Source organism: Chinchilla lanigera, unplaced genomic scaffold, assembly GCF_000276665.1.
Source record: "Chinchilla lanigera isolate Chin_1 unplaced genomic scaffold, ChiLan1.0 scaffold00017, whole genome shotgun sequence".
Taxonomy (NCBI): domain Eukaryota; kingdom Metazoa; phylum Chordata; class Mammalia; order Rodentia; family Chinchillidae; genus Chinchilla; species Chinchilla lanigera.
In genome coordinates this window covers 200,435-228,182 of record NW_004955418.1, presented here as the reverse complement: position 1 = coordinate 228,182, position 27,748 = coordinate 200,435, and the positions used below count along the sequence as shown (strand labels likewise).

Genomic DNA, 27,748 nt, shown 5'->3' with positions numbered 1-27,748 from the left:
TCATTAATTGTTGAATGGTTTTGTTTTTAGTCGCAGTCTAGCAGAAGCTTGTTCAGATGGAGATGTTAATGCTGTTCGTAAATTGCTAGATGAAGGCAGAAGTGTAAATGAACATACAGAAGAAGGAGAAAGCCTGCTGTGCTTGGCTTGTTCAGCAGGGTATTATGAATTAGCACAAGTAAGCAAAACATCTTTAGTGATTAAAATTGTGGAAGGGTTTTGATGTTTTACTTTTACTTATAAAACAGAAAAAGGTACACAGTTCATTTTGTTTGTAATGCAACTGGATGTGGTTCATTGTTCTGTCACTTAAAGCTAATACTGATGAAGGATTAAACTTGTCTTTGGAAATAATACACAGTTGTAATGGAAAGTAGTAGTTTATTTCCAATGCATTCAGATTGCCCAAGTTCTTTTATTTATATTTTCTTTTTTAGACCAATATTGGGAGGATTGGACCAGCTCAGCTTCACATTGAGCTCTATCCCCTACCCTTTTTGTTTTATTTTGAGACAAGGCTTGAAGTCATAATCCTGCCTCAGCCTCCTAGCTGCTAGGATTATAAGCATTTGTCACCATACTGGGGAAAGTAACCATACTGGGGAAGGTAACCACATTTTTATCAGTTAGTCTCATTCTTGTGAATATAGTTTTTTTGGTTTTTTTTTGTTTTGTTTTGTTTTTTTCCTGTACTGGGAATCGAACTCACAACCTTGTGCTTGCCAGGCGGGCTCTGTGCCACTGAGCTAAATCCCCAGCCCCTTGTGAATATAGTTTTTCTGCTCTCTTGCTAGACAATGTCAAGCATAACACATTTTTTTTTTGGACAAGAACTGTCATACTTTATAATATGATGAGTGATGATATTACTTTATTTAAAGATGAGTGATGGATATTATGAACTGTAGGATGTGACCTAGTGTTATAAGCATTGAAAATTGGCATATTTGGTTGGTTTGAAGTTTGTGGGTTATTGTTAAACTGAAAATTGGCATATTTTTTCTAAGTTGATTACTTTTGATTTTTCCTCACCCCTACTATAAAAGAATACCTTCTTAGATTCAGTATGTTCTCTAGAAATATGGTGATGGTAAGAATTGACAGTTTGTGTGTGTGTCTGTTTTAAAGGTTTTGCTAGCTATGCATGCTAATGTTGAAGATCGAGGGAATAAAGGAGATATAACTCCCCTGATGGCAGCTTCCAGTGGAGGTTATTTAGATATTGTGAAATTATTACTTCTTCATGATGCAGATGTCAACTCCCAGTCTGCAACAGGTATGTAGATGAAACAGTGAACTCTATCTCCTATTACTCTTTATCTCATGTAAATACAACTCCCTTGACTATATATCTTTTTGGTAATGGGGATTGAAGCTGGAGTCTTGCACATGCTGGGTACTCTATAGCTGTGGCACATCCCTAGCCCTAACTTCCTTGAGTTTAGAAGATAGACTAAACTGAGAATATTTACTGTATAAAGTTTTTCAAATAAGTGTGCTTAACACATTTACTAATAAGGTATTTTTGTGTTGTATCAATCACCTTGTAAGGACTACTCTTTTAGTTATTTATGCATCATAGACTCATACATAGGAGCAACCTTGGTTGTGTGTCTTGAGGTATAAGTATAGACTTGGTAATGGTTTTCTTTGGATTTAATTCATGTGCTATGAGATAACCTCATGATTTTTAAAATGAATGTAATTGAAAGCATATCAGCTTTCCATGCTATGAAAATAAATGTTAAATGTAGCTTAATTTATTTTTAAAATGAATAAGACTCCCTAGAAGGGACTATATGCCATTTTGCTGACCATTTTGTCTTTACTCTAGTGATATTAACTTATATAATATCTGAGAGGACTGAGCAATGAATTCTGAATAGATTGAATTCTGAAATAATAGTTTTCTTCTTTTTATTTTTGTGTCTGTCTCACTGTAGTTCAAGATTGTCTTGAACTCACTGTGTAGCCCAGGTTTACCAAAACCCCATATGGGGGATTTCAGGTTTTCTAGCCAGCAGTATGACGTGGATGCAAAAGAAAAAGAGAGAATATCTGTAGTTGAGGAGCTGTGGAATGACCAGTGTTTTCTGTGGAACAAAAGGCCACTAGTCCAAAAGCTCATGGCTTTTATTGGTATCCATCTGGGAGGTTGGTGGAGGTCACTGCAGAATGCTAGGGAAAACAAACTTTGCAAGCACTGGCTGTAAAAAGAAAGAGCAATTTTGTACCAGGCACAAAGTCTCTCCAGTCAGCAGTGCAACAGATAGTTTGATGTATGCAAGGCTGGCCCCTTTTACTTCCAGGAAGGTGTAGTTCTTAACTGAAGGTTAAGTTCTTAACAGCCAAGATGCTATCTCATGTCTTAGCCCTGGAATCTCACAGGTTCCTGCTTGAGCCCCCATTCCAGCCATCAGCAGGAGGTACAAATCTCACTGCAGTGAGACAAGTTGGCATCTCAGCCAGACTCAGTCACATTCTTTTAGCCAATTAAGAGAACATCTGTTTCAGTATACAGTAGCTAGCTCTGCATATTGCAGTGAGTAGGGTTGAAGGGAGAGGTCAGGGAAAGATGAAGGCAAGGGGCTTTGTTTTTCAGGAGAGCATAGCTTGTTTGTCTCCCACATAGGCTGGCCTTAAACTTGCAGTGATCCTCAAACCTCAGCCTCCAAAGTGGTAGGATTACAGGCCTGTGCCACCACACCCAACCTAATAGTTTTCTTACTGAACCTTTAAAATGATCTTCCTAAGTTCCCTAATATTAGATGATTAAACCATCTCTACACCCTATTTAATAAGTAAAAACCTATAAACAATGTCAAGAAAGAAATAAGTGACAGATCAAAGGATAATGAATATATTTTTATTCTTCAACAAATATGGAAATTATAAATGTTCATAGTATTAGGGGTTATATATTTGATATTAAAGAATCATACAGACTCATTAAGAACTTATTGTTTTCTAAGTATTAAAAGTACTTTAATTTTATCAAAATGTGTTTGTTGCCTATTTTTATTTGTCATTCTGAGCTAGGCCAGTTGGCAGTACATGAAGATAATCTCTTCAAGCAGGTTACCAACTAGTCAGACAATACTGAATAATACACATACGGTATTAATACCAGCATGTGAGGCTGAGACAAGAGAATGGTAACCAGTTCAAGACCAGCCTGAGCTACATAGTAAGTTCATGGCCAGCCTGGAGTGTATAACAAGTCCCTGTCTCAAAAGACAACACAAAATAAAAATAGAAGTTTCCTGAAGTCTTCTTCTGTACTCCAAAGCAGATAGTCTAGAGAGAGACTTGGGCTGAAAACCACAGAGAGTGCTACTGTAGAGCAGTAGCATTATCACTTCAGCTCTGTGCAGGGATAGGCTCATCTTTCTAATCACCTGCTTTCCCTTAATGGTTTTTGTTTGACGTCAAACATCCTTCTTGTCCTGTAGGAATCCTACTAACTTGTTGCAGGCCCAGTCCAAATATAGCTATTTCCTCTTTTTAAAAAGACAATAAAATCCCAGCTTTATTGAGATATAATTCACATACCATAAAATCCACTTGCTTAACAATGAATTTTAGATTTGTGGCATTATACAATCAGCAATACATTCTAATTCTAGAACATTTATTTCTATTACTACAGAAAGATCCCAATTTTTGTCTGTATAGATTTCCCTTTTCTGGACATTTTATATTGTATAGATATTTATAGTGTGTGGTCTTTTTTGTAGGGAGGGTGTGTTTTACTTTTTGAGACAGTCTTTTTATATAGTTCATGCTGGCCTTGAACACACTATGTAGCCCAAGCTGGCCTGCCTCAGCCTTCTGAGTACTGGGATTACATGTATTACCACACTCAGCTGTATGTGGTCTTTTACATTAGACTTTTTAGAAAAATCTTTTAACTAGTGAGAATATTAAGATTATATTTCTAACCAGTGACAACAAAAAAATTTGAAATGGTACTTGTAGAAGAATTGAAGAGGTATAACTAGAGCAGTAGCATTATCATAATTATAACGGTTGTGTCCTAATTTTGTATTTCTTTTTGTTCTGTGTTAGGAAACACTGCACTAACTTATGCTTGTGCTGGAGGATTTGTTGATATTGTGAAAGTGCTGCTTAATGAAGGTGCAAATATAGAAGATCATAATGAAAATGGCCATACCCCCTTAATGGAAGCAGCCAGTGCAGGTCATGTGGAAGTTGCAAGAGTTCTTCTAGATCATGGTGCAGGCATCAATACTCATTCCAACGAATTTAAAGAAAGTGCGCTTACACTTGCATGCTATAAAGGTACTCTGTCCACATGAATATTTATACTTTTTTTATAACAATTTTGAATATTGAGTGTTTGAATTAACTTTATATTGTTTTCCTTGTGTTATAAAATTATCTAGTTTATAAAAGATTATAGAGAAAGCCCATTTTAGCCTGTATTTCGTATCATATACTTTCCCAATATATGTTTCTTTATTATATCAATTCAAATTTATGCAGTTAATGTTGACTGCAATTACAGTCAATTAAACTACCTAGTACAGGTTTAGAGAGTTTCTGTTAATAACTTTTTTATATGCTATTCCTTTAAAAATAATATACAAAAATACTAATATACACTTAATACAGAAAATTTGAAAAATATGGAATATTTCAAATAAATTTTTAAAAGATACATAATTCCACCATCTAAAAGTAAAAAAAAAATTCTTCTAAATAACATAGTGTGCATATTTCCAGTGCTTTTAAGTGTTTATAAACAAATACATATATTAAATAAAACAACCGTACTTTATAACACTGTTTTTATAGTTGGGTTATTTTAGCAATATATCATGAACACGTTCCCATTTTAGTAAATGTTCTAGCAACACAACTTTTGATGATCACACATGTAATGTGATCAAAACATATGGTGAACAGCTAAAAATTTATTACAGTAAAAGACATGTTGGCATTAATCCACCTGAAAATACTCCCTCTCTTTTGGAACACAGTTATCCCATCATTCTTGCTACTTTCTGAAGTAGTTCTGAAAGTCTTATTGTGAGTGTCTTTTATGAGGTACACCCTAAAATATGGTGATTGCTGCTGCCAAGTTCCAGCCAATGAAGAAATGGTCTTGTAAAAACTTGGTGTATCCCCATCTACCTTATTAACTGGATCTGGCAGGTTGTATTTCTCATTGTTCCCCAAAGTTGAAATGACCATGAAAAGTAAGTTTTGAATTGATTCAGAACACTGAGACAGCCATGACAGTGTAACTACAGTCACTGATGAGAAAGGATTTCCAGAACTGCTTCAGAAAGTGGCTAGAACAATGGGATAAAGTGTGTTTCAAGGGAGGGGAGTATTTTGAGGGAAATAATGGCAATCTCTTTTACTGTGATAGTTTTTAAACGTGAGCATTCACTATATGTTTTATTATACTGTATGTAAATTACTGGCTACACATTGCTACAAGTGTTTTTTTATTAAGCATATTGTCACCAAAATAAGCAAGTTCTATTATCAAAGAAAAATAAGCAAATGGATATTAGGTAGGGAATTAGCAGTCTCTGCCAAATACACCATAATTGACTATTGTTCAACACTTGCATTGTTCCCAGTTTTTCACTATTATTAAAAACACTGTGATAACATCCTTGTGCAGACATTTTTGCCTAATCTCTGATTATTTCCTTAGGATAAATTCCTGGAAGTGGAATTGCTGGGTCAAAGGGTATGGACATTTTTAAGGCTTTTGATACATATTGCCAAATTGCCTTCTAGAAAGGTTGAACCAATTTACACTCCCACCAGCAGTGTTTGAGAGTGCCCTTTACCCCGCCCTACACCCTCACCAACACTGGGTATTATCATTCTTTTTAATATTTGCCATTTTGATAGTTTAAAAAATGGTGTCTCTCTTTTAATTTGTATTTCTTTAATAGGAAGGTTTAATATGTTTTCCATCAGTTTAGTATTCATTTACATTTCTTTTTTAAATTACCATTTCATATCCTTCACCCATTTTTCTAGTGAAGTATTTGTCCTTTTCTTATTAACTATTAAGGATTTTTATATAATAGCTATCAGGAGGATTGAAATAATTTTAAATGGGGTTTTCTGTGCCTGCTTACTGCCACAGTGAGTTTATGGTTATTTTAAAGCTATTTTTCTAGAAAATATGATTAAAAGATACTTTACCTGGCTTTATTTAATTGCAATGTTTTTATTTGATTATTGTTTATATAGGTAAATCAAAGAATAACCATTGTTGCTTTAACTAACTAAAATTACGTGCTTTGGACCAATTCAGTCTTTAAAACCTAGATAATAAGACCTTGGTGAGAGCCTACTTATTGTTTTGGGTTGGCTTTGTAGAGCTGTCATTGATGTTCATTGAATTCAAAAAAGTTCTCAGGCCAGGGGTATAGCTCAGTGGCACAGCGCTTGCCTGACAAGCACAAGGTCCTGAGTTTGATCCCTGGTACCAAAAAAAAAAAGTTCTCAGAAATTGTGTTTAGACATCTGAAAGAAAAATATTCTCCATTTCAATACTTACCTTTAAAATTGATAGTCAGTTCTTTCATTTTTTTTTTTTAAAGGCCATTTGGATATGGTTCGCTTTCTCCTTGAAGCTGGTGCAGATCAAGAGCACAAAACAGATGAGATGCACACTGCCTTAATGGAAGCTTGCATGGTAATTTTAATTGTGTCATTGAAATTTTATGGGAAGAAAACCTCATGTGTTTTTAAGCCTTTGAAAATAATTAATTGGTATTTGGTTTGTATAATTTATTAACCCATTTCTAAATTAAACACAGGTAATGCTTGAATATCTGTGCTTGTGGAAGGGAAGAGTACTGTATTACTCTAAAATAATATATTTGGCTTTAGAGATCTTGATAAACCTAATTTTGGAGATAGTAGGACATGTTTATAATGTTTTTATAGCTTTGTATTAAAATTATAAGGCAAACTGACTTCATATCCATATGCTCTGGATATTGAGTATATACTTTGGATTTTCTGGATAACCTGTAAAGCATTGAATTGTTTCTTAGGATAAAGATCTAGAATTTTAATTCAAATATTTTCTGTCAAAAAAATCATCTGTAATGTTGTCAATAACAGAAAACATGTTTCTTTTTCCATAGTTAGCACACATATATTATATCCATGAAAAGTGCATCAACTACAAAGATTCAAAGGGTTCTGAGCTTTTATGACAACTTTAATATTTAGAAAATTACCTGGAAAAGTACAAATGTTTTTGCATTTATTACCTATGTTAATTCCTTTTTTATTCTTTTGAGAAAGGGTCTCACTGAGTTTCCCCAGCTGGCATGAACTTGCTATCCGCCTGCCACTGTTTCCCAGAATGTTGGGAATACAGGCATGTCTACCATGTTTAATTTCTGTTTTGTGTGTGTGTGTGTGTGTCTACTTCTATGTGACAAATGACCTAAGCCTAATGACTTAATACAATAGCCACATTTTAATTTATGTTTCTGTGGGTCAGCTGGGAGTTCCTTCTATTTGTATCTCTCAGTGGCAGAGAGTTTCTTGTGTAGCTGCCATCAGATAGTTGCTGGGTGGCATCTGTAAGATGGCTTAACTGCTATGTCTGGAACCTTGGTGGGGACAGTGGAAAGGCCAAGACTTCACTCTTTTCATGAATAATCTTTCTGTGTGACTTTCTTAGACTTCTCTAAAATGAGAACTGATCCCAAGGTTCGCATTCCAAGAGAGGCTGAGAACTGGCACAGCAACATTTCAAATGTAGTCATGGGCAGCCCAGATTTAAGAGATGGAGCTAGGAATAAAATTCATCTCCTGATGAGGTGGTATGCAAAGAATCGACAGGCATCATCTTTACATATCTCCTGAGAAATTTTATTTTTCTTAATATAAAATATTCTCAAGCCTCAGCTGTATGGTTCTATTTCTGAACATAGCCCTTTTATCCTTGCCCTCTCAAAGACATAAAAATCAGTAGAGTACCTTGTAGGGAAAAAAGTCTGAGCCAGCAATCCATACAAACGCATTAGCAGTTGGAAGATTTAATACATTTGTTTTAATGGTTCACCTCAATAACTGTTTGATTACAAAGTAGATCAGAATTTTTAATGTATTTATTTATTTATTTTGTTTTTTGACAACAGGGTCTTACTGTGTAGTCCAGGTTAGCCTTAAACTCATTATGCAGTACAGGCAGGCCTCAGACTGATGGTGATCCTCTTGGCTCAGCCTTCTGAGTGATGGGATTATAAGCATGTGCCACTGTGCCCAGCTAGAAAGTACTGTATAATACTTTTCAGGTTGGTATAATTTGCATATAGTAAGCTGCCAAATTTTAAGTATATTTACATTTGAAATTTTATAAATTTATATATAAATACATCTGTGTCACAGCCAGATCAAGATAGTCCAGAAGGCTCACTTAATACTTCACTACAAGATAACCACAAGTCTACCTTTTGTCATCATGAATTACTTTTCCTGATTTTGAACTTAATATAAATAGTATAATACAGTAAATATTCTTTTGTTGTCTCACTTCTTTCATGAACATTATGCATTTGTTATTACTCATTTTATTCTATTTTATAGTAATCTGCTTTTCATTTTTGTATAGTTTTTCATTGCACAGATATGCCTCTTTTCAACTCCAGTCTATCATGATGGACATTGGTGTTTCCAGACTTTGACTATTTAGAATAAAGCTACTATGAACATTCTTGTGTCTTTTGATTGACATAAATGATCATTGCTTTTGGGTATATAATTAAGAGTAAAATGTCTAGATGCAAAGATTTTGATTACTAATTCTCTGCCCCGCCCCTTTTGGTACTGGGGATGAACCCAGGGTCTTCACACTGAGCTACAGTTTCAACCCTTTTTCTAAAACAGTATCTCTATATATTGCTGTTGTTCTGTTTTTTTTTCCTTTTTTTTTTTTTTTTACTACTCTCTTTAAAATTAAAAAACAAAACAAAACAGTGTCTCACTAAGTCTCTAAATTGCTCAGGCTGGGCTTGAGCCTCCTATTTCAGCGTCCCGAGAGTGCTAGGATTACAGGTATATGTCACATGCCCAGCTATAATCCCTTTTAAAAGTCTACTCAGATTTTCTATTTTTTTGGTCAGTTTTGATAGTTTGTCTTTCTAGAAGTTTATGCATTTTATCTAGATTCTTTGATTTGTCGGCGTTCAGTTGTTCATAGTATTCTCTTACAATCCATTTTATTTCTGTAATAATGTCTCTTCTTTCGTTCCTGGTGTTGGTAATTTTTTCCATGTTTCATCAACAGTTGATATTTGCGAAGGATTAATTTTTAGTTTTTAAGTTTTTCTATACTCTAAGCTCTTGAGATAGGATCTCAGATTGTTGGTTTGTGATATTTCTTCTCATTTTATAAATGTGTCTCCTGGAGTGCTTTAATTTTAATTTTAATATTTTGTATTGTTATTTTTATTCTGTTGAATCATTGATTTCTAAAAATTTTCCTTAAAATTTTTACTTGTGGTTATTTGCTTATTTCTAGTTTTTAAATCTTGGAAGATTTTCCAGTTTGATTCCATTGTTAACAGAGAACATACCTTGTATGATTTTAGCTCTTTTAGATTTTTAAGAGTTACTTTATGGCCTGTTGGTTATATATGCTGTTGGTAATTGAAAAGGTTGTGTATTCTACTGTTGTTGAGTAGAGTGTTCTTTAAATATCAATTTGACCCTGTTAATTGGTGGTGTACTACTTGTGTATCCTCTCTGGTTTTTGTCTGGTTATTGTAATAATTGTTGGGAGAGGTATTAAAATCTCCAAGTGTAACTGTGGATTTGTCTGTTTCTTCTGCATTGACTTCACATTTTTTCATATTTTAGAACTGTGTTATTTGGTGCATGTACATTTTTAGAAATGTATCTTTTAGGGCGATTGACCTTTTTATCACTATACTGTATAATTTCTCTGTCTCCGGTAGTTTTCTCTGTTTTGAGGTCTCCTTTATTTCATATTACTGCATTCCTGCTTTCCTTTGATTAATGCTTTTTTTGTTTTGTTTTTTGGTTGGGTGGTTTTTTTTGTTTTTGTTTTTGTTTTTTGTCTTTTTTTGAGACAAGGTCTCACTATGCAGTTCAGGCTGGCCTTGAATTCACTTTGTAGCCCAGTCTGATCCCTCCTGTCTCAGCCTCCCTATTGCTGGGATTATAGGCATGCACCACTATGCCCAGCTCCTTTGATTAATGTTGCCTGATACATATTTTACTCATTTCTTTCAACCTATTTGCATTATATTAAATTGTGAATTTTTTATAGATAGATATTTGGATCATGTTTTATAACCTATTGGTTTTTAACTGTTGATGTATCTAGTCCATTTACATTTAATGTAATTACATTTAATGTAATTATTGATATGTCTTACATTCTGATTCTGTGTTAAAATTTATTTCATTCATTTCTTGCATTTCCCCCCTTTTACTTAGCATATCATTAATAGTGATCTTAGGTCTTTTCTGCTAACTCCTATATTTGATTTAGGGATTGCTTGTGTGTGTGTGTGTGTATGTGTGCGCGTGTATATGAATGGGTATGTGTGTCTTGATTACAAGTCACTTTTTTCCAGCCCCTTAATTCCTCTAGTAATTTTTTTTTATTGTAAACCATGCATTGTGACTGATACCTTTTAGAGGTTCTGTATTATGTTATCTTCCTTTTAAGACTGGTATCTGGGCTTAGTGGTGTGCACTTTGCTTTTACTCTCAGCTATTTGTAAAGCTAAGATATGAAAATCAGAGATTGAGGTTAGCCTGAGCAATATAGTGAGAACTTTGCCTGGGTTAGGTAGGGAGAGGAGACTAACAAGTAGTTGAAGTATCAATGGATCACTTTGATCCTGTTGAAGCTTGATTTCATCTTATTCCTACAGTACAGTGTTTAGTTTTTGAGGATAACTTGCCATCTCAACTAAAAGCCTAGGATATTCACCATGGTCTCTTCTATTCGGCTGACCCTGAACTCTCAATGTCTCCAGCCTTTCAATAATTATTCTCTCTAGGCATTCTGGAGTCTTACCTTATAATGCTCAATTCAGGAGTTGCCAAAGTAAAGAAAATTTATGTAGATTTTTGGGACACTTTTCTCTGTTTTCTTTTTCTCCAAGTTATAAGTATCTCAGATACTTCATATTTGATGTTTTTTTCCTTGTTCTCAATGGAGTGTTTGTATTCCATTAGGTTTTATTTCCCTTGGCCAGTGTGGAAGATACACAGGGAGAAAGCTGGAGTGAATGTGCTCCTCTTTTTTTTTTTTTTTTTTTTTTTTTACTGATCGTAGCCCTAGCTTGATTGTTGACTAGTTTCTCCATATAGTTACTATAAATGTATACACATACACACACTCCTTTTTCCAGCTTTTAAAGTTATTTGTGATAGAGTAAGTTGCTGGGCTGGTTGTTCAGTTAAATATAATGAAACTCTTGATAGATACAGCACTGAAATTCAACATTTAATTAAGGTTTCTTTAGTTCTTTAAAAAAAATTGCCTAACCTTGTAAGGCATTTTTTGTGTTCGTCATTTACAAATAATTACTAATATTTTGATCACTTTTTTTATTTTAAAGAGTGAAAGAAGGATAACATAGTAATGGGGGGCTTACCGAATTACAGACAAAGTGGTAGGAAATTATCAATGGTTGTTGTTTTACATATTGTTATCTACAAGATAATTCCTCAGGAAAACAAATAGACAAATAATAGTGAGTTACAGACAAAAGTGGTAGGTTATTATCAATGGTTGTTGTACTATGGTATCTTCAAAGTGGTTTCTAAAGAAAATAAATAGAGCTATACATGAGTGACCAATTGAATATTTATTTTGATCACTTTTGATGTATTGTTAACATCTGATTTTGTATGCCCACAACAAGCAGTAAGGCCTACATAAGTTTTAAAGTTGAGAATTTGAAACTCAGGGTTGGGCTGTTGCTTAGAGGTAGAATGGGACTCAGCATGCGCAGTGCTCTGAGGTCATTCTTCAGCACTACAAGAGAGACAGAATTTGAAAGTTATTTAAGGGGAATGCAATAAATAACCCTCTATTGGAATATTATATTGTTAGTTGCTTTAGTATCTGTGTAGACAGACATATGGTAAAATTATTTGCCTTATTTCAACATTCTGCTGTGATGAGGAAAATAGAATAGATAAACCTAGTTCTTCTTAGTGACATAATCACAAGTGGCCACATTTGTGTGGAATTTTTTTGTTTGTGTTTTGCCAAGCTTTGGTTTCTAAAATAGATCTAATATAGTTTCTACACTTGAACATGACACCCTCTGATGTTGAGGATAGGGTTATATTTGACCTGGCATTTGTATTATTTTGAAGGTAGTATTGACTATGGATTTAAGTGTTTTTTTGAACTTCAAAGAATGTGGAAAATTCAAAATTATTTAAAATTGACTGTCTATATTATTAAGTCTATAAATTTTGTTTTGTTTTGTTTTGTTTTCCTTGTACCCGGAATCAAACTCAGGACCTTGCGCTTGCCAGGCAGGTGCTGTGCCACTGAGCTAAATCCCCAGCCCCTAAGTCTATAATTTTTTGGAAAATTTTGGACTTGTCCAAAATTAAGATAAAAGGTTTATTTTAAAATAATTTTGAAGGACTTTTGATAAGGCTTAGATGGTATCATAATATATTTGGTACCTAAGCTAAATCTCCTGATCTTACTGTCTTCAATCTCTTGCTTTTCTTTTCCTGCTTACAAATTTTCAAACCAAAAAACTCTCTCCTTTACCTCTGAAAATCTGCAGGATGGACATGTAGAGGTGGCACGTTTGCTTTTGGATAGTGGTGCTCAAGTGAACATGCCTGCGGATTCGTTTGAGTCTCCATTGACACTAGCTGCTTGTGGAGGACATGTTGAGTTAGCAGCTCTACTTATTGAAAGGGGAGCAAATCTTGAAGAGGTTAATGATGAAGGATATACTCCCTTGATGGAAGCTGCTCGCGAAGGACATGAAGAGATGGTGGCACTACTCTTAGCACAAGGTAAAACTTTATCTTTCTTTTAAGGTTAAAAAAGCCTTCATAAAAAACAAGCTATTTCTCCACTGGCATCATTACATTTCAGAATATTTTCCTTCAGATTATAAATAATAATTTATAATTTAGGAAGGAAAGTGGCAGGAAGACTAAAAATGATCAAGGTGTATTGTGTACATACATCAGTCCCCAAAGCTGAATGTAATCATTACATATCCCAAACATAACACCAATAAATTTTTTTTTAATTTTTATTTTTATTAGTACATGTTTGCAATACATAATGGTTACATTCCTTGTAGGGAGTTGCAATATGTATATAATGTCTCGATTCTTTATTTCCTTTACTCTCCCATCTCTTGGTATCTTTCCCATTTGAAAAAGAATGGTCACCAGAAAGATGACCTACTAAAAATGGTCCTACTTCCTATTATCTATCTTTTATTTTCTTCTTTGTTTATATTTTGAATTTCTCATGTAAGAGAAATCATGGGAGCCAGGCATGGTGGTACACACCAGTAATCCCAGCAGTTGGGAGGCTGAGGCAGGAGGTTGCCATGAGTTCAAGGCCTGAACTACATAGTGAGTTCAAAGCCAACCTGAACTACAAAGTGAGACAGTGTGTCTCCAAAAAAAAAAAAAGAGAGCAAGAAATCATGGGATTATTAAACCTGTGTATCTGATTTTATTTCACTTAACAATACAGCCTCAAGATGTATCCATTTTCCTACAGATGACTCAGGTTTATTCTTTATGGCAGAGTAGTCTTCCATTGTGTATAAACCTATATATTTTTTATCCATTCATTATCTGTTGGTGGACGTGAAGGCTGCTTTCATGATTTAGCTATTCTGAATTGTTCTGCTGTAAGCATAGGTATGCATGTGTCACTGTCTTTAACTTTTTTGATAATACCTTGAAAGGGATTTAGCTGGGTCAAATGGAGTATCTGTTTTTAGTTTTTTGAGGACTCTCCACACTGATTTTCACAGTGGTTATACTAATTTACATTCCCACCAAAAATGCTGAAGGACTTCCTTTTCCTCACAGTGTCGGCAGCATTCATTATTATTTGATTTCTTGATGGTGACCATTCTTTCTGGAGAAGATGGAATTTCAATATTTTAATTTGCATTTCTCTAATGACCAAAGGCATTTTATTTCTTAGAATGAAAAACATAACAAAAAACTAGTTTCCTCTGGGTGTTTTGTGTCAGTATGAGCCAAGTTTCACTGCACAGAGAATGTTAATGATGAAGCAGATTCCCAATACACGAAAGGAACCACAGACACGGTGAAGATGGAGGTGATTATCACAGCTCAAGGTGTCTTTCCTGTAATTCTCTTACAACTATTTTTGTCTATTGTTATGCTTTTCCAGGAGCAAATATAAATGCCCAGACAGAAGAAACTCAAGAAACTGCTCTTACCTTGGCTTGCTGTGGAGGATTTTCTGAAGTTGCAGACTTCTTGATTAAGGCAGGGGCTGATATAGAACTTGGCTGCTCCACACCTCTGATGGAGGCTTCTCAAGAGGGACACCTGGAGTTGGTTAAATATTTGCTGGCTGCTGGTATGTGTCTTTAAAAATGCCTTATAGCACAGAAAGACAAGTGCAAGTAAGACTTGACTTATATGTGGAATCTAGAAAACTCGAACTCATAAGAATAGAATACCAGTTACTAGAGCCTCAGGGTGAATTGTGTGGGTTGAGGTGAGGTGTGGACAAGTAAAGGGGAAATGTTGACCAAAGGACAAAGTTCCAGTTAAACAGGAGTACGTTTTAGCGATTTAGCAGGGTAATGGTGTAGTGTATACTTCATAATTATTATGAGTCAAATTTAAGGCTTTTTTTAGGGGGTGCTAGGGATAAAACCTGGACCTTATGCATGTTAGGCATGCATTCTACCACTGAACTCCACCTTCAGCTCACAAGAGTAGACTTTGAGTGTTCTTACCACGTAAACTTGATCTTAGCCAAAAGGCTGAGAAGCAATTCAGTATTCTTACCACAAAGAATGATAATTATGTAAAGTGGTAGTAATGTTAAAGCTTGATTTACTCATTGCACAATGTGTGTGTGTGTGTGTATTTCAAGGCATCATGTTACAGCTGATAGAGTATTATTTTCCAGTTAAAAATAAAATGCAATTAAATATAAATAAAATAATGCCTTTTATTTTTGTTTTTTATTTTGTTTTTTTCTCCTTGAAAAATACCTTTAAGAAAATGACATTTATTTAATTATTTAATGGGACTAGGGATTGAACCCAGGGTATGGAGCATGCTAGGCAAGCACTCTGCTGGTGAGCTACTTCCCTAGCCCTTTTTATATTGCTTTTTTTAAACTTTAGCAAAAAAATAAATAAAAATAAAAAATAGTAAACTTTAGCAGTTAACCTTAACTTTTTCACGTATGCAAAGTTCAAAGACAGCTCCACAATTTAACTGCTTTGCTGAGCTACCGTCTTAAGTCTCTAAAAATGTCATTTTAAAAAAGATTTCTTAGCTGGGTGTGGTGGCGCACACCTGTAATCCCAGCACTTGGGAGGCTGAGGCAGGAGGATCATTGTGAGTTTAAGACCAGCCCGGGCTACAAAGTGAGCTCAAGGCCAGCCTGAACTGCAGAGCGAGACCCTGTCTCACAAAGACAAAACAATAAAAAATAAATAAATTTTTTAAAAAAGATTTCTTATTAATGTTTGCTTAGTGTCCATAAGGGTTCTCATTCATCTCTCTCCGTTGATGATTTGTGGCCTCTGGGAGAAGTTAATTCCTGTACTTGGTCTTCATTAATAATAGGGGGTATGGATGACATGGTTGTTTTAAGCTTGTTTATTTCTTGACATTTCTAACTTGTTCCCCAAAAAAGGACATATTAATTTTTTTACAGAGTGATTCATTTTAAAATAGAGGTTATTCATTATTAAATAGTAAATTATTATGGTTATGTAGAATATTTATTGTTTTATAGACTGTGCTAGAAAAAAGTTGAGCCAGGCAGATATAAGCCTTTATATGTCTTTTAGAAATAATGCAGAAGTTTTCATTTGATCTCGATCTGCTATATTTTTAAATTTTGATAAATAAGTGTAAAAGGAAAGTAAAATATTTAATAAAACTTCTCACGTTTTAGAACTTCTATTGTTAACATTAAATGGGGCTCGGCTCAGTTTTTCTTTTGAATTACTCATTTCTTAAGCCAGATTGTTAATAGTTTGGATGATTTATGGTTTAGGTAAAACTACCCATAAAAATTGACCTCTTCCTGACTCAAATATCTGTACTGTTAACCTCTCTAGTTGGCACACGTACTCTTTAATCATTGTTTCCCTTTTATTTTCTGTGACTCCCATTCAAGAGTCATTACAGTGGTTACCTTTCTAATTCTTCCCATACTCCTCTCCAAAGGTAATGTCTTGCATTGTAAGGTGTGTAAAAAGAGGAATGAATGTTTATTAAGAAATCATTGAAGTTTGAGGCCAATTCCAACAATTTAAGGAAAACCTGTGTCAAAATAAAAAGGCCTGTGGATATAGCACAGTGATAGAGGGTCCGTGCCCCCAGTACTGGGGAGGAAAAAACCAAGCCAGAAAAACACTTGTCACTGTACTCAGCTCTTCTGTTATCTCCATTAATTGCCACTAGTGTCTGTGTAGTACGAATTATGTAAAACACTCTTGTAGATCTGGAAACTGGTGCACAATTATGTTACATAGTTTCTCTAAAGTAAGCAAACTAAGTGACAGAGCTAACATTCAGAATTAGAACTCCCGATATTTTTTCTGTTACCATTACCATTGATTCAACATTAGTTGCATAGTTATCTTTTACTGATATAGTGTAGTTCCCAGTACTATCTCAGGAGTTAGAATCACTTTTTTATATGACTATTATCTAAATATTTTTCTCCCAGATTTGAGTATGATTATTTATGTTGTTAAGTTCTTATACTACTAAAGAAATACCTGCCTATACAATTAAACATTTTTGTTGCAATATTTCTCAAATATATAGAGAATATAGTATAATGAGCCCTAAGAACCCATCACCCAGTTTTAACTAGGTGAATATTTATTCATGGCCACTCTTATTTTATCTGCTCATGTTCCACATCCCAAATTTATTTTTAAAGTGTATTTCCTAAGTCTCTTAATCTTTGGGCTCCCGTTTTCTTTTTCCTTATAACTTTTTGGTTAAAGAAATGGGATGTTTATGCTCTGGGTTTCCCAGAGTATAGATTGTCCTGATTTCCATTATTTAATTTAACTTGAATTTCCTTGAGTTAGTTGTTACATCTAGAGACTTGGTTGTATAGAGGTTTGATTTATATAATGGAAAGTAGTTACTTTCTTGAGGAGATAATAAACGTGATTTTTCTTTTTGTGATACAATTAGCCATTGATGATTGTTACTTAGATCCTTTAATTCTTCTGGGGTTAAAAAGTGATGATAGTTTAAATTCTGTTACTGCTTTTTAAATTTTTTGCTGGAATATGTGTATAAAGAGAAATATCCCCTTATCAACTATTCGGTTGCCCTTAAGGGCAGATCATATGGGAATGAAAGGATAAATGCTTGATTTTTTTTACTTTCTTTTATTGTCAAATTCGAACATGCTAAGGCAGTCCTCTAACATCGTTTAAAGGTAACAAGTGAACTGCTTCATTTTGTTTCCCTTTTTGGTTTTTTTTTTTGAGACAGGGTCTCACTATATAGTGCAGGATGGCCTTGAACTTGCTTATGTAGAGCAGGCTGGCCTCAAATCTCACAATGATCCTCCTGCCTTACCCTACCCAGTGCTGGAGTTATAGGCTGCACACCACACCCAGCTTTGCTTTTTATTTGAACATCATTTTGAACTTTTGGATTTAAATATACATGTTAGCTTTTACTTCATTACAGTGGGATAATTTGAATATTGTTTGTCAATATGGTTAGTTCCTAGTCCTTTAATACGACTTTGTTTAGACAATTTCCTTCGCTTGTGATATGGCAAGGTGTTCCAAGCTCATTTTACCCAGTTCCTGCTCTAGTCTTACAATCAATCATTTTCCTAAGCTCCCATTCTACATAGTAGAATTAGATACCACAATCTGTGCTAGAAATGTTATTTCTGCTTGACCTATCATTTTCTGAGGTCTTTACAGATCACCAGGGTTAGGAAATATGTTATTCTTATAGATTAAAAAAAATTACATCAAATGCATGTCAGTATTTCTGTCAAAAGCCACAGTGTTTATACCAAGAGATCCATCTTAAATCTGTGTTTTCTCTTAACCTTGCCCAAAATTTCATTTCTCACCAGTTATTTATTTATACCACAATATCCAGAGAACTATCTGAAAACTCTTTTTTGTTCTTGCTTTTCAGCTCTTTTATTCCAGAAGGTAGTAAATACATGTTGTTGTTGTTGTTGTTGTTTGCTAGGTGCTAATGTGCATGCTACAACAGCAACAGGAGATACAGCCCTAACCTATGCTTGTGAAAATGGACATACAGACGTTGCAGATGTTTTACTTCAAGCAGGAGCTGATTTAGTAAGATATTTTAAATTTCAAATATTTTTGCATGAATTTTAATGCTTGATTCATTCATATTTAACAGGAAATATGAGTAATAGCAGTAGTTTGCAAACTTTAGATGACTTTAACTACTTGTTTAATGTACTAGAAAACAGTAGTGTCTAATAGGGGATACTTTTTCCTGGGTAAAACTATTAATTTCTTATTTCATTCCCGTTTGACATTGCTGTAATTTTTAAGATTTTGTTAGGCATACCATAAATTCAATACATTCACAGAATAGTAACGTATCACTTTGAGTGATTTCTTTTGTCTGATTAACATTTAAAAACAAAACTACTGTTGTTAATTATCCTCCTAACAACATTATTAAAACATTCTATTTTTATGTTCTTTTAGCATTTTGTTTAGGTGTCAGGTTCTTATGTATAGTAATCCTTACAAGTCTAAAAAATTATAAAGAGTTGCAATACTTAAAAGGTTGATTCTTCTTGCTAAAATGTGTGCTTTGACTTTTATTTTCTAAGATGCTTTAAACTGCTTTCAAAAGTTTATCTTAAGGGGCTGGGGATTTAGCTCAGCGGCAAAAGCGCCTGCCTGGCAAGTGCAAGGTCGTGAGTTCGGTTCCCGGTACCGGAGAAAAACCAAAAAAAAAAAAGTTTATCTTAGAATTCTTTCACATAGTTCTTAAAAATAATGTATAAAACATCATAGCTATAAATATAATTCTTTATTATAATTTTTTTTAAAACTGTGTAAGTATTGTCTTTTAAATCATTTCTGATAACAGACATTTCCCAAATTGACACTTGAAAACACTGTAGGAAAATAATTGGCTAAAATAAAGTATAATTCATTTATACTAATACTAAATATTATAATGACAGTATTCTTTATTCTTAATGAGGATCTGCTCTATCAAAGTTTTTAAGAAGTGTACTTTTGTCTGAGAATTTTAAGAGACATAAGTAGATCTTAATATTTTGCCTCCTTTCATTGTCTTTCTTTCCCTTCTTAGAGTTGCTTTGGGGTTTTAAAAATTAGGAATTGAAGTATTTTGCCATTTGAAATTAAAAAAATGGATACAGCATAAAAGTTCAGATGATTTAGTCAAAGTTTAATACTCTTATCTTATGAATTCTTATCTAGATTCTCTCTTCCCTCTTCAGTTTTTCTCTTTTAATCTGTTTATTGAGTTTTTCTAAAAATATTAAATAAGAAAAAGAAACTGTTAAATGTGCTCTACTATACAGCAAAACCTTAGTTATTTTTGACTGGATTAAAAATTTGCTATAGAATATTTTAGAATGTTAATAAAATAACATTTATAGTCAAATATAATCTTTAAGTCCTTAGGAATTAATGTTTATGATTTGGTTTCTTAGAAAATTGCATTAAATAAGCAAGTATTTGAATTTACTGTATCTTTTAAATTTAAAATATAAGATTACAAAAGCACCCTGTTAAATAATTACTAAGTACATAAGTAACGTTCTAATATGCTTATGTTGTAATCTGTTTTCACATTCATATTTACATAGTTATAGTCATGGTGTAATAAATACACTTGTTTTCAGTTTTTTCCTCTGTGTTCTATTGTAATCATTTCCCTACTGATACATGGTCTTTATATTTATGAGTTGCATAATACTCCATCGAGCTGATGAACCATAATCATTCACTTACTTATTGAACTTGCTTTTCTTTTTTTTACTATTGTAGATATTATTAGGCTTAATAGTTTATATGTATAACCTTTTGCTTTTTCTTTTGAATTCTTTCATAATTGATTTTAGTAAGTTTTAACAAAAGTTTAACAATATATTGCCTATTCTGTGCTTTAACCATCTGTGCAGATGTATCTCAGTTTTAACACTGAACTTTTCTTGGTAATAAAAAGTAGTAATTGTTCTTCAGGATGAGAAAGTATGATAATTTTGATATTTAAAACTTATAAATAAGCTTTACTGTAGGCCAGAAGAAAAAGTTCTAGTTAAAAACAGGAAGCACTTTAGGTTAGGGTGCAGTTTAGTAGTAGAATATACATTATTTCGTGGGAAAGGAGGCTTTTGGATTTACCTTCTAAATGTGTAGTAAGCATAATTTAGAATTTTGTTTTAAAAGAAATCTTGAAAATTTCTTATTTTAAAAACTCAGTTGGGCCGGGCGTGGTGGCGCACGCCTGTAATCCCAGCACTCGGGAGGCTGAGGCAGGAGGATCGTTGCTAGTTCAAGACCAGCCTGGGCTACAAAGTGAGTTCAAGGCCAGCCTGAACTGCAGAGCAGGACCTTGTCTCAAAAAGACAAAAACAAACAAACAAAAAAAACTTACAGCTGGAATTGACAGCATACGTAAGCATTTTCAGAATATGTGCATTTATGTCAAAGTATATGCATGTTCAGTTTGTGTTTTTAGAGTTATTTGAAACTTCATTTTCCCTAGTTCTAAATATATTTTAAATTAAAAATATGTATTTCTAATTGGAAGCCCACTGAATATCCATTTGTAGAGAATGTGGATTGTATTTTGGCTCTTTGATATATGGCTTGTTATTAATGATTGCAGAAACGTGAATAATCCATTATTGAAAACTTATAGACTAGGTTAATATTCTTAAATAGGCCACTTGGAATGTTGTTTTTGAAAATGAAACTATTAAAGGAAATAAAAAGTTGTCTGTAAGCACAGAGTTTTAATGAATAAGCAGATCACCTTGAACAAGTGACCATATCCTTCCTGCTGTATGCATCTCTTGTTACTGTAGTGGGATTCATGGATATTGAAATAAAGATTATTTCTGTTTTTTTTTCTCTGCATAGCATTTTTGTTTATTGGGCTCAGATTTGTTTTCAGTATTGTGAGTACATGTGTAAGGTTATCATAAGAAAGATTTTTTTTTTAATCAGCATTTTTTTTATGAGCAGATTGTTTAAAAATTTTTTAAGTCTTTGGAAATCACTTAATCTTACTTCTCTGATAAGGATTTTCCTGTCCATATTCTTACAAAATGTAACAGAACTACTTAACCAGAAATAGCTAGGAAACACCCTTTAAAAAGTGAAATTGACCAACTTCTCATAGTATTGGAGCTACTCCTGTGGTATCCTGTATTACTCCAGGATGATTTTTTTCCAAATACTGAACTTTAGCACAGAAAACAGAATTTTAGTATTTCATATTACTCTCAGCTTCCTAACTTTAGCCAAAGTGTGTATATCTTCTATTACCATAGTCCTCCAACTCTCCTTCACTATTAATTCTCAAGCTCAAAGTAAAGAAATTTACATAATTGTTTAACATGTAAACGGTATTATAAAGCACTACCCTGTACCTTTCTTTCTTCTGCTTTCTTTTCTTCCTACTTTGATATCAGTGTTTTCCAGGCTTCATGTGCACCCATTTTATTGTTATAGATATTCTTGTTCTTGAGAACAGACTTCATCAAGCCACAGTTTTTAAAGGCGCTCATAGATAGGGACATACCAGTTGGCTAGCATGTTAGGAATGCTGTGGTGAGTTTTTGTGTTTTTCAAACTCTGGGGAGTAGGGTCTCCTTCTTCTTCATTGTGGAACGTTAATTTCAGCATTAAAACTTTTACATACTTTTTAAAAACTTTTATACACTTAAGATGAAAGAGATAGGGCTGGGGATATAGCTCAGTGGCATAGTGCCTGCCTGGCAAGTGCAAGGTCATAAGTTCGAGTCCCAGTACCAAAAAAAAAAGAAAGAAAGAAATATTTGTCACCTGTAGAATTACTTTCACATGAATTTGCCAACAAAGCTAAGTTGGAATGGGAGAAAAAACAATGGGTACAGAAGCATTCCTGTCTCTTTCCTACTTCTTTTTATTTCTAGATGAAGTGTACCATGGTATAGCTGATAAATATGGTCTAAACTCAAGGAGTATTTACCCTAATAAACAACTAAATCAGGAGAGAAGGTAAATAAATACATTATAGCTATGTTCATGTAAATAGATTTTGTAATCAAATTTAGCATTTTATAGGCCTGCATTTCTATTCAAAAGTAAATCCATAGCTGGGTGTGGTGGTGCACACCTGTAATCCCAGAACTCAGGAGGCTGAGGCAGGAGGATCTTTGTGAGTTCAAGACCAGCCTGGGTTACAAAGTGAGCTCAAGTTAGCCTGAACTGCATGGCAAGCCTGTCTCAAAAAGACAAAAAAAAAAAAAAGTATATCCACCAAATAAATAAACACTTGTGAAAGACATTCTGTAAACCTATGACTGAATGGAGAGGTCTTACAAGTGACAAAAGCTCCATTTGGTTGTTTAGGAAGCAGTAATGCCACTGAACACTAGAAAAGACACCTAAATTTTCATCATTGCTATCAAATCACTGATTTATAAGCAAACACTTGCCTCACCATTGTCATCTGCAATATGAAATTTATTACTGTCTTCTGGACGTTATACCAAGGTCATATAAATATTTGTAGTTTAGGATTTGGAAGGGAAATATTACAGTGTAATAGAAAGTGACTTTTCCTGTGCTGGGAGATATAAAACTTGGATTATTATTTTGTCTTTTCTGAGTGTCCTGCAGCAAATCACTTACATTTTCTAGGCTTCTTTTATTCTTTATCATCCTCTTCTTCTTATCTTTGTTTTATGAAGGATTTAGACCAGATGATCTTCAGTGACCTGACTGAAAAAATCTAATTATATGACTTCTGAAGGACATGTTAATCTAGTCACTTGTGTGGATGTAGTAGATGATCTCAAATACTTTCTTAATCCAGCAATACATAAGTTGCTATTGAGGTCCTTTAAGAAAATGAATTTTAAAGTTATAAATCATTACTAATGGTGGTGTTATATAAACTGTTGTCTTAAAGTCTTTCTATATATTGGCTGGCTGTGGTGGCACACACCTGTAATCCCAGCACTTGGGGGAGGCTGAGGCAGGAGGATCAACCTGAGTTCGGGGCCAGCCTGAACTACACAGTGAAACCCTGTCTCAAAAATAAATACATAAATAAATAAATAAACAAACAATTTACTATATCTGCTCCAATAAAGAATAATCTGGTATTATAATCTTTTCCCTTCTACGTCTTTTTTCTCAATGTTTTATACTACTTACATGTTGTCAAGGAAGCGGGAAGGTTTTGTGGGGTTTTTTTGTTTGGTTGGTTGGGGTTTTTTTTTGGTACTGGGAATTGAACTCATGACCTTGGGCTTGCCAGGCAGGCGCTTATGTCACTAAGCTAAATCCCTGGCCCAGGAAGGTTTTCTGACATTGATTTTTAGTTATGAATATACTGTCACCATTTTTTTTATATACTGTCACCATTAATCTTCATCATTATTCAATTAAAGATTTTTGTTCTTCTTCCAACTTATAAGCCTGCTCAGGGTGTATCACTTTTTTAAGCCATTTAAAGAGTTTATGTTTTTTCTAACTTACTTGGAAGTACAGGGCAGTGTTTAGCTAAGATTTTGTTCTATTTGTTTTTGTAGGGCCTTCGGATAGGTTCCATGTTAGATAGTTTGTGTTATTATGCTTGAATGTAGTTTGCTATTAGTTAAAAAGAACATGGGAGGGAGTGAGGAAAGGAAGTAAATTTTAGTGGTACTAGAGGTTTTAACCAGAGCCTTTGTACTAAGCTACATCATCAGCTCCTTTTTAATTTTTTAAGATAGGATCTTGCCCATGCTGGGCTTGAACTTGCAATCCTGCACAGCCTCCCAGGGCTGGGATTACAGGTGTGTGCCACCACTCCCAGAAGAAGTGACTCTTGACAGCTTCTTCAAATCATACCATTGTTTCTTAGTGAATGTTTACCATAAGAGATGTATCCTTTTAGGATAAGCACATCACCCAGGAAGGAGATTGGAATCTAACATAGAGTACATTTTGAAGCCACATTTCTTTTTTGTTTTGCTTTGTTTTTTGGTACTAGGAATCGAACTCAGGACCTTGCACTTGCCACTGAACTATATCCCCGGCCCTAAGCCACATTTCTTTTATTTGGAGACTTCTTTGACTCTGGTCAGTGATTGAAAAGCTTCTTACTCTTTCTCAGCTGTGTCCATGTCACATCTTCAGGTACTTTCTCCCTGTTACAAGCAAAATGTAGAGAAGATACAGATATTCTATCTCAAATTCTTTTAGGTTCTTGTTTTACTTGGTAAATGTGGGCACTATTTATAATGAGGAGGGGGCTCTGTAACTAATGATCTTACCAATATTTTCCTTGCTATTTTCCCTCAATTTTTCTCATTCCTAACTCTTGATTATTTTCCTTGGCTAGATATTTTTAAATGTTTCTCTTGCTTTTGTGGCTTTACTTGCATTTTGAGACAAAGACATTAGTACAGATTGAGCAGAGTTACTTTTTCATAGAAGGAGATTTATATTGATGTTTTCTTGAAAGAAAAGCCGCATTGTTATACACTTATCTGCACATGAGATTATAGTCTTTATAGATTGAGGATCTCTTTAGTTGAAGGTCCTGAATTACCAAAGCTCAGCATCTGAAGTACCAGTCATAAGACCTTCATAGCCAAGTGTGGTTTTTGTTTTGGAATAAGATCCATGAGTTCTTTTTCCTTTCACAGGATAAACAGGAGGACATGAAGACTGCTTTAGAGGGCATAGGTCAGTGGTGCTGAGCCTATGGTGTGCATACATTCGCCATCACTGTGCTGGAAGGTTACCCATCACTGGCATAGGTCTAGCCAAGCGTCACATGAGGGTGGCCTTTGATGTTTGCAGGCTACTACATACAGAGAAGATATTATTGGTGACCAGAACTCTGGATATCTAAATTCTGGCCAAAAAGTTCTAGGACCCTGCTTGGTAACAAAGGGAAGGCTCCTCAATTAAAAAGAATTGAAGTCTCAGTAAAAAGAGATTTGCATTATTTGTTTCCTTAGGATTCTTCTCTAAGTAATAATTCTTTTTTTAAAAAATTCCTCAGTGAAAATAGTTCATTTACATTCTTCATTATTGGGAGTTAAGATACCCTGGAGAGTCTCAGTTATAAAGTCCTATTCATTATACTTTGTTCATCAAAAATCTGAAACTCAGACTGGGTGGGGAATCCTCGAATTTAGCAGGGTGAGGCAGCAGGATTGCCATGAGTTCAAGGCGGGCCTCAGACTACATAGCAAGACCTTGTCTCAAAATTAAAACAAAACAAATCTGAAACTCAGCCGGGTGTGGCTTGTGCTAGTAATCTGAGCACCCTGGGAGGCTGGAGGCATTTTGATGACTTGAGGGAGACCCTCAAAATTTAAAAAAATTTTAAGAGGCCAGAGATGTAGCCTCTGGCCAGGCACTGGGTTTACATCCCAGGACTGCAAAATCAACCAACCAACCAATTGGTCAACCTGAAACTCAGATTGCAGGTTATAGATATTGGATTCCTTAAATCCTCAGATAAACAAAAAAATAACCTAGTTTAATGAAATATTTACTGTATTGTCTATCATATCTATAAGGTAAAAGTTAAATTTTTCTGGAAATTCTCATATTATCTCATTCTGAAATAGATTTTAAGAAGGTAAATACTTTGTTCATAAGAAACATTTTTTTAAAAATGTGTGAAATTTGTACCTAGAGGTTTTAAAAGTCAAGCAGCTTTTAATAGGCCTTTGTAATCCAGGGAGATTTGCTTAAACTCAGGATCAGTTCTTAATTTATTTCTTAGTGCCAGGCCTTTAATCATATTGTATATTAAGTATCTTCATTATTGGCTTTCTTTTTTTTTTTTTTTTTGTCTGTTTGAGATAGGGTCTCACTATGTAGTTCAGGCTGGCCTTGAGCTCACTTTGTAGCCCAGGCTGGTCTTGTACTTGCAAAGATCCTCCTGCCTCAGCCTCCCAAGTGGCTGGGATTGTAGGCATGCAGCATATTTATTCTATTTTGAACTAAGATAAATTTATTTCAAAAACTTTTTGAAAGTGTGAATTTTTACTCAGTTTGCCTAATATTGTAGGCTTTTATCAAGAATGTAAACTTGAGTGTTAATTCAGATGAAGTACTTCTTCCTAAGAAGGAAATATGATTCTAAATCTCTAGTTGCAAGTCTCAAAACTTGATGTTATTTTATTTTAATTTATTTTATTTTATTTTATTTTGTCTTTTTGAGACAGGGTTTCACCATGCAGTTCAGGCTGGTCTTGAATTCACTTTGTAGCTGAGGCTGGCCTCAAACTCACAGCGATCCTCTTGCCTCAGCCTCCCGAGTGCTAGGATTACAGGTGTGAGCCACCAGGCCTGGCATATTTGATGTTATTTTAAAATGGGGTTTGGATTCAAAAGATTCAGAAGATCTAAAATAGACAGTCTGCATTTTAACTGATATCTCAGAAGATTCTAATGACAAATTTTCCATAACTTATACCAAGATATTGTTACAGTTCAGCATCATTTTCTCTCTGTTGCTTGTAATTTTTAGAAATTGCTCTATCCAAGTCCCAGATCACTGATTCTAAACATTTTTGCCATCTCAGTTCTTCCAAGGAATCTGAACAGTAATAGTAGATTCTAAAGATATTGATTAATGTAAGTGGTAGGTTAAAAGAGCATATTCTCCATGAGAAAGTATCAAAAAGCACAGCTCTCCCTTTCCCACGATTCTTGTTATTCTCTTTATAGAATGTCTTCCCTCTAACTCCAAAATACAGTGCCTGTGAGATAGTTGTGGTCCTTAAATATATATCTTAGGTTCACGGTGGCTGTGATTTTAATTATTTTAAAGAAAATTTAAAATTAAATTTTGTTACATAAAGCCTGTGGGAAAAATTCCACCTTCCTTTCTCATAGTACTCATTCATCAGAAGCAGAACTTGGCATTGTGTTTTTCATGAATAAACTTGTAGGAGGCTCATGAGCTCTTGATTATCCATTTACCAGTATACGTTAGCTATTAGTGACTAGCTTGTCTTTTTTTTTTTTTTTTTGGATTTTTGGTTTTTCTCCGGTACCGGGAACCGAACTCACGACCTTGCGCTTGCCAGGCAGGCGCTTTTTGCCGCTGAGCTAAATCCCCAGCCCCCTCCATGAGTATTTTTTAAGTACTAGAACTGTAGGACTTGGCAGACAGTAGAGTAAATGGTATGTGCTCCTTTTAGCTTAAGCACTACCTCTCATTTGCTATCATCTTTGAGGCCACCTTCTGAGTAAGAAAATTATTGTTGGTTTTTAGGAAA

The 27,748-nt window shown here is 34.3% G+C and overlaps 1 protein-coding gene and 1 long non-coding RNA gene across 12 annotated transcripts in view; one reads left to right on the top strand and one right to left on the bottom strand.

Annotated features, from left to right (window-relative positions):
• LOC102006032 (ankyrin repeat and KH domain-containing protein 1) overlaps positions 1 to 27,748 on the top strand; it is a 124,809-nt gene that overhangs the window by 31,077 nt on the left and 65,984 nt on the right. For 9 of the 10 annotated variants that reach the window (XM_013512893.1, XM_005382032.2, XM_013512892.1 and 6 more), the window contains exons 4-10: positions 31 to 178; positions 1,129 to 1,276; positions 4,069 to 4,302; positions 6,597 to 6,691; positions 12,810 to 13,047; positions 14,423 to 14,614; positions 18,472 to 18,581. In XM_013512893.1, the coding sequence (XP_013368347.1) occupies positions 31 to 178; positions 1,129 to 1,276; positions 4,069 to 4,302; positions 6,597 to 6,691; positions 12,810 to 13,047; positions 14,423 to 14,614; positions 18,472 to 18,581 (1,165 nt within the window). Of the gene's footprint in view, positions 1 to 30; positions 179 to 1,128; positions 1,277 to 4,068; positions 4,303 to 6,596; positions 6,692 to 12,809; positions 13,048 to 14,422; positions 14,615 to 18,471; positions 18,582 to 25,150; positions 25,394 to 27,748 lie in introns of those variants that run through there. The other variant, XM_013512897.1, reaches the window with a different exon arrangement.
• Positions 14,554 to 27,748, bottom strand: part of LOC102008945 — an 18,625-nt gene continuing 5,430 nt past the window's right edge. The window contains exons 3-4 of one of the 2 annotated variants that reach the window (XR_001233499.1): positions 23,145 to 23,353; positions 14,554 to 14,634 (exon numbers count right to left, since the gene is read on the bottom strand). This is a non-coding gene — a long non-coding RNA (uncharacterized LOC102008945). Of the gene's footprint in view, positions 14,635 to 23,144; positions 23,354 to 24,605; positions 24,650 to 27,748 lie in introns of both variants that reach the window. The other variant, XR_001233498.1, reaches the window with a different exon arrangement.